Genomic DNA, 12461 nt, shown 5'->3' on the forward strand with positions numbered 1-12461 from the left:
TCCAAATAAGGTCTCAATTCCTCCCACACAAGAATAATACTATCCTGTTATTATTATACCTGTTTGATTTGATCCATTTTGCTTGAACCGCGTTATTAAGCACACAATTCTTCAGTCACTCTCTAACCTCAATCACATGGTCGTCGTCAAGAACCATTTGGCTAATTTTTCTCGATGATATCGCTGGTTGACGCAGTTTTTGGCTATCTAGAATGCTCGTCGTCAGTCAAACTGTTTCGCCAACGTTTGAATTCAGCTGCAAAAAATTTACGGTTGTATTATATCATCCAGAGTCTCCGTACACAGTACCTAACTTTTTTGCATAGCCAGATTGCCTTTTAAAAACAAATATGTGACGACAGTATGATACTCAAGTCTTTCCATTTCCAGAAAACTCTTCACATGATTATTAATTTGAGTTAAAAATGGGCAAAATTGTATTGAGGATCACTCAACGATTGCGCATATGTTTTTCTCCACTTAAACCGATAAGTGCCGAAATCTCCGGGTTGAGATAGAAATTTGTGTTACTATGTAATGTCAAACTTTCAATTTCTCAATATATTACACAACTATAACTATAATTAAAGAGTTCAACATTAACAGAAGCTCAGATACCAACACGTTTATATAACGTCATGAATGTATATCTAATTATAAATGCACGGTAATTTAATTGCTAATTTAATGAATTTCACTGGTATATTCTAACATGAGTTACATAATCATGCGTGTATAAACTGTAGCAACAATACACGCACCAACTATCTGGTTTGGAAGCAATAGAAACATTATTGGATTAGTAGTTTCACGCTTCGTCTCGAACTAACTAGCACGTCCTCTTGAAATGGAATAGAAAATAGTTTTTCAAATAAATGATAAATGAAAATTAATGAGGAAAATATGTCTAATGGAAATATATGGTGACCCAGAGCTCAAAATATATTGATAGAAACTCTGTTTTTGATGGAAATGCAGCTTGAAAAGACAAAATAAATTTTGTTGTTGTCTATGGTCTTTTCAAATACACTTTGTACTGAACTTCAATCCCGGTTTCAATTCTTCTCTCTTTAGACCTTTTCCTATATTGTTGCTTATGAATTGTCTTGATTTTATGTCTTTTCTTATCGAATATTAGTTAAGTAGTAAGGAAATGACAAAAATACTGAAGTTTCGACCTTTTTTGTTCGAGAATATTTTTGCCTTTCCAAAACTCATTAGTAGAGTCCTAAATTCGAGACGATTTATCAACCAAGGATTTTTTAATTGACTCTGGCACTCTAGATTGGATGTTAAATAAAAATGGAAGAAAATCATATTATCATAAGCAGAATCATAGAAAGTATCAACAAAGTCAACGCATATCAAAGAATGGGAGACCTATCATTAAAAATGTGATGTTATGGGGATTTTGGAGTACTTATATTAGAAATTGAAGAATCCCTAGCATACTATATGGGAAGAAAACAACGATAGATAAATATAAATATCGGCAATAAGACCTGAAACATCAATAACAACAAAAATAATGAGAACGACTGAAATGAAAGCGCTAAGAACAATTAAGGGAGTAAGCCTGAGAAATAGAATGACTAGAAGTCAGGGTACTAGAGAAGAGCTAAGAATTCTGGACGTTATGAGATGGGTTAAAGACCGTACACAAGATAGAAGAGATCATGTCGAATCAGAAGTAGCTTAGTAGGAGTTTTATTGAAATGAGAACAAGAAGAAGACACTCTCGTCAGCTGTAATCAACTATCATATGGTTTTACATACATGTCTACGCTCTTGAATCTTTGTGTGATTTCTTAGGTCTTCAGAAAGTGTTTTGTTTACTATCTTTCAGTACTCCTCACTTTATTATTTTACAGAGAAATCTCTAGAATTAATACAAGTGTTACGAACTTATCTACGCCCTGGAGCTGGTCCTTGGTTATAGTGGAAATCTGAAATTCGGCGAAGGCGCCACCTTTCAAGAGATACCCGGAATTCGTTTTATCTTTTTTTATATAAGTTTTTGTACCAAGGTCTATTTATTTATTGGTCTTGTTTCTATATTCTTCTAGATCTTTTGAGGATTTTGGTGTATATAACAAGTTTATGTAGCGCAGTTTAGTTCCAATTCATAGTAAATAGTAGTAGTGAACAGTAATAGAAAGTTATCGAAGAATTGAAATAAAAAAATCAAGTTAGTTAAGGGGTAGTGATAAGTGAATTATTATAAATTAGTGTAGTGTATATTGTTCAAATAAATAAACAACGTAAGAGACAGTGTGTATTAATTCAACTCCACGAAATAGAAATCGTACAAATAAAGTTGTTTGTTCATACTTATAGCAATCGCCATTTATATTTTGACCTTCCACAAGTCCAAGGTGAATATGTATAATTATGTATAATAATTCTGTCTCAGCTATTCAGAAGTTAATCAACGATGTTTTCAATTCTGACAGTCAGTCTCATATATTATAGGGTTTGTTTTGGCACACAAAATAATTCAATATACCCACATTGTTAACCTTATAAAAAGTTCGCCATCTTTGAATCTAAATATACTGAATAATGTTGCTGGTTGAATAATATTTTGTCTTCAATAAGTTTCATATTCTTTCTCCAAATTCCGTTGAATGGCCAATTGGGATCGAAGCCAATTCATTTCCATTATTTAGTAACATGCATATTTTGGATATATCAATAAAAAGTCGCCAGTATTTTTATTGGTGTACAGCAAGAAACACTGAATTTCATTGCTTAGGAATATCGTGAAAGTAATCGATGTTATTTGTACCCCTTGAATAAACGAGTGATTCCGTATGACCCCTAAATCCCACATCCAAAAATATTTGAATGTTTCTAGTTGGTCGACCATACGGTATCTGGAATGACCTTAAAATCTGAATATTTTTCCATATGAACGGTACAGCAACTAACAAGGGATACGCTAACACGAAATAGAAACTGGAGAAAGATAACCAAAGTGAATATGGGGTAAAAGAGAGAGCCGATTAAAATTTGTGCTTCAGTCAAACGAGAAAAAATAACTAACTCTTACAATCAAGCTACTAACTTTCATTGACAATCATGTACCGTAGAGCTAGAGGAACTTGAGTAATATTCGTTAAAATATAGCAATAATTATAAGTCCTTTTATTCTGTAGAGCAAAAAAAATTTAATTATATTCACTACCTGAGTCACTCTCAGAAACTAAATTCGTGAACTTTTGACTTTAAATTACAACATCCATGAAACGAAATGACAGCAGGAGAAGAGAGTATGAAATAAGCAGTTCAGGGACTTATGAGAAGCTAACTGTTTCATCAGTTAACTGAATATGTGTTGATCTACTTTCATAGTCCAACTTAATCACAAGTAGCTCTTAGCTAACCACACACATATGGAAGTCGGGGGTCAAGACAGCATCATGGAAAGGGCAAAGAAGAACCAGATGTCTTACTAAATTTTCACAAGCAACTACTGGTTGTATCAAACATAAAAATAACTAAAGACACAAATAAAATAAAATTTCAATATACAGAATAAAATCACATTGAGGAACAAAATTATAGGTAAAAGTAATAGGTAATAATTAGATTTAGTAATAAGTCCATAACAAAAATTGAACCAGTATCGTGGCATGCCCGGAATTAAATATTATTATTAGAATAGAAATCGTTTAGGCACTCTCCAGTAAATATCCTCTTAAAATAATGCGGAATACGGGAAAATATGATATCGATTTGATTTCATTTGACAACTGATTGTGCATTTTGTTACATTGTAAAATATTGAGCCCTCAACTAATTCTGTACGTGGAGTTAGTAGGTTAAGGTTGTGCTCCGCGTTCTTAAGTGGATAGCCGCGCAATCATCTTTCTGAAATTGGAGAAGTGTCCTTACGAATTAGGCAAACGGATTCAAAGATGAATAAAAAAGGAAGAGTCAGAATTTTTAATCTTTTAAAGAAGTAAGCCCTGCTGTTTAGTCTGATAGCCTGAGTAAATACATAACAGCTCTCTTTTGCAGAAGAAGTAAAAGAACCTATTCATTGTGAGAAGAACAAATGTACAAGAGCATTATTAAAAAGCCCTTTTTGTGAGCAACTGTGAGTTTGCAACTAAGACAAAACGGTATGGAAGCACTGTTTGCAAAATTAGTTTTGAAAAAGATTTTAAATGCGTTGACAAGAACCACTACTATAAAACTGACTTATTTCTATACCGCCGGCTAGTCCTCCTATTCGAATGATAATGTGACAATGAAAAAAACAAGCATTTCAATTAATGCCTATTTTTTCCAAATAATCAACTTTATCAAGTTTGAAAAATCTTTCTAGTTTCTCTATAAATATACTCCATTTTTGAGAATTAAAAGCTTAGTTCTAATGAGTTGTAAAGATCAAGTTCTGTCATAAAAAGTTTTGAGACAACATCAAGGTAAAGTAAATTATTATCCAGTCCAAATGTTGAATTGAAAATTGAATTGAAAATGTTGAATGTCTCAAATACATAATTATCTTTTCTTGAGTACGTACCTATTTCAATATGTAATCCAATCAACTGAATATTTTTTGTTGAAGAAACATAAAGCAATTAATAAGAGTATTTTTCCCAATTCATCCTTACAAATGAATGGAATATATTTTGAAAGAATTTACTTTCTTGGATGAACAGAGGAGGAATAAAGATGGGCGTTTGACCGATATGTCAGAAACAATATCTGAAACTTATACACAATCGGGTTTCCAACGAGGTTAAAAGTATTACACTGGTTCTAACCACTCTTTCTAGTAGAACTCCAAGGGGCATAATTTTTAATATCACTGATAATTATTGACAATGGTTTCGATACTATCAATAATTATTATGTTAGTGAATAAACTTATTAGTCATACATGACGAATATTACAACAAATTTAACTTATTGTTATATAGTTGTGGATAAATTATTGTATCCAACAGGCGCAAAATGTCTATTATCCACTTAGAAACTTGTTTATTCAATAATCAAGACCTAGAAAGAATTGTAAACATACTACAAAAATCTGTCGACTATACCAACGAGTAATATTGCAACCACTATAGTTATAATCTATTTTTTCCTAATTCGAATTCAAAATGAAAATTCAATTTCCAACTCAACAATGTAAAATTATTAATTATTTCCGCTCACTTTGCATATATACTCTGAAATGATTATTATTCATAAAATAGTACTTATTAAACATGTTATTATCCTGGAGATACACACGATCCCGAGAATATTGAAAGTTTCTATAAAAAAATAGCTCTACGCTTCCAGCGATAATTATGTTGTCAGTGAAAGACTCTATCTCATCTCCAAGAACATAAATTATTTTCTTTCCAGCATCTGTTTATATACTTTTAGGAGACAGTTTTTAGAAGAATGCGGCTTTCTTTCTCCACAAAATAAGACTAATTTTATTTCCTGCATCCTTTAGCATCTTCACTTTCCCAATATTTTTTTGTGATTTTTTTTGAAAAAAAAATGTGATATACAAAAGGGTCGCATCTTTGGCGAAGTAGAAAAAACTTCATCTCATCGCTCCAGCCGTTTTTAGGAGACTTAATGAGCCGGAGTTTACGATCAACAATAAAGACTCTGTGTTAGCCTTTTCTACTTTTTTACAAGTCTTAATTAGCAGAGTGCAAAAAGAGTTGAAGGGGAAAACATAATTTTCACTCAATGCAATTTGAAATGATGTCGAAACTTCCTTATATTTTCCACAAAGATAAAAATAACTTAATATTCAGTCATAAAGAATATGTTGTTAAAGTTGTTAAAGATGCCACAATATTCACCATTTTTCTGATAAACTCCAATATCATTTTTTAAATTTAACTCGTAATTGAATATCATAATCAGGAATTTCTTTTATTATGTGACCATCAATCAATCGCCTTCCTTTCAATTGGAATGTAATAAATAAAAATGCTGTTTATTTAAAACGTGATTTGATTCACGACATAGAAATAAAATTAAATAGAAATTTTAATGTTTCCAATGTAACTATTTATGATATCAACTAAAAGAGTTCAAAAACTAAAAAGTTTTCGTAGTTTTTATAGTTTTACTTTCAAGATGCGAATTTTCTTAATATCAATATGTAAGACAATTGAAAAGGAGAAACCTTTTATTTGTATAATTGTTTTTAGGGCGACTATTTGGAACTTTTTGTGTGCTCTTAGACAACCTGAATAAACGTATTAAAATTACGGTCGTCTTGTTGCTGAAGTACTAAGGTCATGAAGTTAACAATTAATGGCTTAAAACAGATATTTTTGATTATTTCTATCAATCTCTCAATAAGAAATAGAACTATTGAATATTTTCTATGTCTATAAAATAAATCAATGAACGTTCTAAGCAAAGATAAGTAACATGAAATATTTCATCTATATGATGGAAAATACAATCGACAGTTGTAGGACTACAATGGATGTGACAAGATCGTCTTCTGATAGGTCCACAATTTGACGATATAGTTTGTTATAATTTATCACTAACATCAATATCAGCATCACGTGAACGCTTTGATCTGTAATAAAATTTTCTCTTCTCTTCGAATCATTTGAAAATTCAATTGATGTTTTCATTAGATATACACTTTTACATTTTAATTTCTCAATTCGAATATATCACATCTGTTATTATTTATTGTGAGAAACTGTCATATTGGAAAACGTGAAATGAAAGATATGAAACCAACCGTCACACTTATTACCTTACCTATTACGTACTAAATATGTTATTAACCATGTTGGTTATTAGCCATGGATTTGGTGATATAATCACAACTAATTAATTAAAGATGTATTTAACAAATACTTATAGATATTATCAATATCGCAATTTTTTCCTAGTAGGGTTTTCATGTCATTTTGAAATTTTCATTATTGTCTTTGCGAGGCGTATATTGAAGGTACATTCTAAAAGTATATGTCTCTTTCCTTTATTTGTTTTAGTTTATGAAATCGTCTTTGTCACTCAGATTGCCACTCAAGATGAATTTTCACTTTGATATATACTTTCACGCACTATATAGGCACTATTTTTTGTGTGAGCATCTTAATTTCCTTGTATTCCTTGATGAGAGGGCACCCACAAAAATCTGACATCTAACTTGTTGTTTTGTATTAGATGCAATTGAATCTTGATTTTAGGTTGAAGGTGGGTTTTGTTATAGATACTTTTTAAGGGACTCAAGGCATTTGAATAGTATGTTATAATTACAGTTTTTTGTAGATTCGATGATTTAATTTCCACCAAAGCTAATATTCGGCTGCATATACAGAGCTAACGTGAAGTAATTTATATTTCAAGGGAGGTGATAACAGCCCCAACTCCATTGCAGCCTGTTTGTCACATATCTAGCTATAACCACATTTTTCCAGGGCGTCGAAAATCTCTTTTACCACCTAATCTTCTTCTTTTTTGTTCTTCCGTGAGCTCAGGATGTTTAAACTACTGTATTCGCTTAGTTTTTTCAATTAAATATTCCCTTCATTGATCCACTTATTTTATTCAGAATTCTCTTATGAAAAGAAATAAGCTTCTCTTAATTTTGAGTGGTAGTGCAAATTATGAAGTGATTATTAACAATTATTTACTCAATATTATTATTATGTCAACCAAATTTTTTTATAAATGAACATGAAATTAGAAATTGGGTATGAAAACAATGTTGGTACTTTCTTATAGGTTAGGTTAGGGTGGTACCTCGACCTAGATTGATCGTGGTAGGCTCATTGTGGTACTATTCATTCTCCATGGTATGAAAGCTTAGTTAACCACTGTCAATTTTTTCTCTTTTTTAAACTTATGATTGAGTATTTTCAACTCAGAATGAAGTTTTTATCTTTTCCCATTCCAAATTCTGCTATTTCTTCGACGCAACCTACTGTGTTTCATCCCAAAACTTAAACGTCATTGTTCCTTATAGAATATTGAAAAAGAATTTGAGTTGTTCTGAATTAATTATAAGTTTCCCGTATCCAAAAAATTTATACAGCAAAAAACTAATTGAAACTAAGTACATTTAATAGAAAATTATTATGAAATATCCTGATTGATTCTTCTAACGAAAAATCTCCAAATATTGAAATAAATTGAGTAATACCTGAATGAGCCAAAAGTAGAAGAAAACAAGACAGAGGTAACATGTTGAAATTCTTGAAGATTCACAGATCACAGTTTAGTATTCCAAATTCCTCACATGTTCTCACCCACACTACACACAATTATCATTATTTTCAACGATACCATTGGAAAAATAGTTTCAAACATTACGAAATCTTTTCGTTAACTTTACCGGTTCATTTTCCGTCGCCGATTTAACGAGACGTTCAGCGCCGCGACGTTGCGATAACTGCCATCTCGTTGGTCAAACGGCGCCATCGGCATGCGCGCTTCCTAATACTAGATTTCATTCGATGTTTGTTGTTAAAAAAATGTCTCGGAGATGTATTCTGATAAAAAAAATTGTCGATCTCGAGTTATAAAACCTTATATTTGAAAATAATTTCACATCAAGTATTTGTCTTTCAAACGCAATTAAATTTTTATAATGGAGCCAATACTGTTAAATGTCACTTAAGAAAAACCACGGATTTATGCGTGAACTGTGGGAAAGCGCTACAGAAACTTGGAGAAATATGGAGAAGAAAAAGAAGCACCATTTTTGAAAGTATATTTCTAATTATAGTATAACGTATATTTTGAGAGAAAAAATCTCAAAAAAGTCGCCTCAGAGGTAATAACGATTGTTTATCATCTTAAGGAATAGTATTCAAGAAATACAAAAGACCAGTAGTCGTATACTAGCCTCTCGATTACTAACTGATTAAAATAGAAGAATGGATATAAATTGACATTTTAGTATCCAAAAAATGTTGTTATTATTATTATATTATAGCTTAGGTTCATTCAAATAAAGAATTTCCACATTTTCTATGACTAGGGTCTCTTTATATAGTCTAGATCATTGATGGACATTATACGGCTAGCGAGATGTGTGTGGCACTATGAAACTAATCACAGCGGTATGACTGAATTCCACAAACAGAGCAGAGTTATATGAACATACATATACAAATAAAAATCCAAACTTTTAAACTTGAAGTCGGTTGAAATAAAAATTGTTTGTATCTGCCCTGTTCAAATGTCAATAATTACCGAATTTGTTGCGTAATTTGAAAGTTTAAATTTATTCAACGAGAAGAATAATGCTTCTTATGATAAGAGATTGCGGTGATTGTGAAAAAGCTTGAAGGAAATTCACAACACAAAACCTGATGATCGAGATGGACTACAAAATGGAACACTGATAACAGAACGCAAAAATTAGCAGTTGCGTAATTATATCACCTTTTCATACTATCAAATAGAAAAAGAAGCACAAATTTGAACAAGTGGTGTTACTAAACGATAAGTTATATGTCCTTGTTGTTCATTGTAAGCCTAATAGAAATCACACTGAACAAAAGGCCAGCCAAATAAGAACGGATATTGTGAACTTTGTTACAAAAATTATCTTAAAATTTCAAATCATTTTTAATCTAATGATTGTGTTAACTATCCAATTCTAATTGGTATTATACTGATATCCAAAAATATGAAAGTGGTTTTGCTCACGTTACAGATAGAAATTCCAGTTTCATTTTCTCTACTTCCCTTCCAATACTTTCCTTGATTGGTGGTATAATGTGGTGCAGTATGGTGTTTCTCTGGGCTTTGCGAAATAAGAATCTATTCTATTATTATGAAACCATTCAAAATTTTACTAATAGATATTATTTGAAAGCAATTTTTCATTAAAGTTATGTTATTATTGATTATGGTGATAGTGTTCTTTCCAATTTCACTTCAAAATGCATGTGTTATGAGAAATATATAATTTTGAATCAATTATGCAGTTAGATATAACTTATAGTCAAGAAAAAGTATCTTTATTGAAAAATACTTCTATATTACGGTCTTTAATTGCCTAATAAGAATGGATAGTTCTGAAAGTGCCACCAAGTAAAATGTTCAGTATTCAATAAAAACTTCATAAAACTCAACTTTATCCTTCAAAAACCTATAAAATTCATTAAAAATTCAAAACATTTTTTTTCTATTGTATATATATATATATATACATAACCTGATTTTGCCTGTGTTTACGTGAAAGTGCCATAATATCTTTTTTTTGGGTAATGCTGTACCATACCTATTTAGTTAACAGGCTAGAAGTTGAGCGATCTTTACACGTAAAGAATGAATGTCAAGTTTCTAGAAGATAATACAAATAAACTTTTAGTTTAGGATAAAAAGATTCACATGTTCATATTGTCTCTCTCTTCCTTCTCTCCTATCTCCCACCTTCTCATTCTAGTAATTCTCTAGAAATCCGTCTTCTTCTTGCTCCTCCACCGCAGACTGCCAAAGTCTATAAACAATTACCCTGTAGAATGCCTTGTCTTCTTGTCGCTCCAGGTATTTTTTCTTACCTCTAGATCCTTTTCCTTTTTTTTGACATATCTTTCAATTGAACTGAATTTTTGGTAACTCATCCACATCGGGAATTTCTTCATGATTTGTATTATTCTTCAAAATATTTATCTTGTCCCATAATATCATTTTTCTTTGCTACAATTTATCAAATTTATCAATTAGTATTGAGGTACTTCTTAGCAAGCTCTTTAAAGTCAATAAAACCGTTAGATACCATCGAAACAATAGTAAAGGGGTTTTTTGCACATACAGTAGCATCAACATGTTCTATGACCATTCTTTTGCATGTTTTGCGTCGCTTTTCAATGAGATCGAAATCCTGGTCACAATTCATGTAACTATGTCCATTAACCAAGTACTTTGAATCCATTGAGCGATAAAACCCTTTTCTTTCCAAAAAAATTACTGCCATTAGGAGGAACTGGCTCTTGTTTTGTGCTCCACAGTTATCACACCGTGAAACTAACCTTCTTCTTATTAACAAGGCGTCAGTAGTGGCAGCCCTAAAGAAGCAAGAAGATATCTAATTGGGCACTTGACTACCAATCTCTTCGTTGTGACAAGTTGTGACAAGAGAGGTACTGGCAGTACACTCTGTGTGTACATTATTTGTTGCAAGTTTATACATAAGCGGTTATTATTACTACTAGTAAGTTGTGACGATTCAATGCCTTCCTTCATACACGCTTGTACTTTTTCTGCTTTTCTACGGTGTAACTCCTGCTTTATGGCATTTTTGGCTTTTTACTAGCAGCTGCTTGAATTTCGACTCCAAACACGTCACATTTCTTACAAAGCTCTGTTGCAAAACATTTGAATTTTAGGTTTTGGATTTTGGGCTTTCAAAGACAAAAACATTTGTTATGTCGGTTAGAAACATTTTTGTTGTTCTGTTATGGGAATAATGACTTCCATACCTGGGAAACGAATTCATGTTTTGCCGAAGTAGATTAGAACTGTGAATATGGATTCTCTGACCTCTAGTATCTTTGTGAACCAAGCCACCCTGTTTCTTTTTTGTTTGCAGAGTTTGCAGTTTCCTGGAAGTTGCTCCGAAAGTCCGACAAAATTTTTTACTATACACTTAAACATTTTTCTTTTCTTTCTTTTATTTAACGTGGGCTTTCTTAGGCGGACGGATTTGACTTGCACTTCTTTTGAAATGACAGCAAAAAAGTGAACTTTTCACAAAACACACACAGTATAACAGCAAAAGCTCTTAAACTAATCGTTTCACGCCAAAACGCAACAACGACGAAACCCTTGCTATTCGCATATGCCAAAAGCAATTATTGCAATGGAAAAGTATATTTATCATGACCAATCAGCGGGCACTTCCGTGGTGCTGCTCTTTTCGAATGCTCTAGAAACTAGTCGGGATTCTTCTGGCCCTTAGGACTTTCTCTAAGTTATTGGCAGTGTCGCTTACAACCCATTGCATATAAAAAAACGATTTTCCATTTTTTTGGACTCTCAGCCTTTTCCATTTGCCCTATAGAGATGATACATCAAGTACTTATTGCCGTTTTAAGACATATTGTTAGTTACAAAGTGTTGAAAACAAATGTTTGGAAAAATCCGCTGCTTCCAATGACAAATGTGACACAAGTTTATTTCTCTGACGATCTAATATACTCAATTCTCTATAACGATGCGAATATAACCGATTCAAATGAATCTATAACTACCTGTGACAAATAACAGGTGCTCGAAGATTTGTTCTATAGAGCAATACATATATGAAAAATATGATTAGATTTGAGTAGTAGATTGACTAGTAGAAATAATTCCTCTGAGATAGGAATAATTTTGAATATAAAAACGTTGTAATATCGAAATAGTATGTATGTTTCTTTTATGAAAATATATGATGAAAAACAATGTCTCTAACGTGCTCAAACATTAAGTAGCAGAAGTGATCTATTTTTTAATATATAATGAACTTTATT

General features: G+C 31.8%; 1 protein-coding gene across 1 annotated transcript in view; it reads right to left on the reverse strand.

Annotated features, from left to right (window-relative positions):
* Window positions 1–8369, reverse strand: part of LOC130896219 (zwei Ig domain protein zig-8) — a 294191-nt gene extending 285822 nt beyond the window's left edge. The window contains exon 1 of the mRNA XM_057804161.1: window positions 8138–8369. Coding sequence (XP_057660144.1) covers window positions 8138–8180 — 43 coding nt within the window. The 5' untranslated portion in view covers window positions 8181–8369. The remainder of the gene's footprint in view (window positions 1–8137) is intronic.
* Between the last annotated feature and the right edge of the window lie 4092 nt (window positions 8370–12461).

The sequence above is a fragment of the Diorhabda carinulata genome, chromosome 7 (assembly GCF_026250575.1).
Source record: "Diorhabda carinulata isolate Delta chromosome 7, icDioCari1.1, whole genome shotgun sequence".
NCBI classification, from domain to species: Eukaryota; Metazoa; Arthropoda; class Insecta; order Coleoptera; family Chrysomelidae; genus Diorhabda; species Diorhabda carinulata.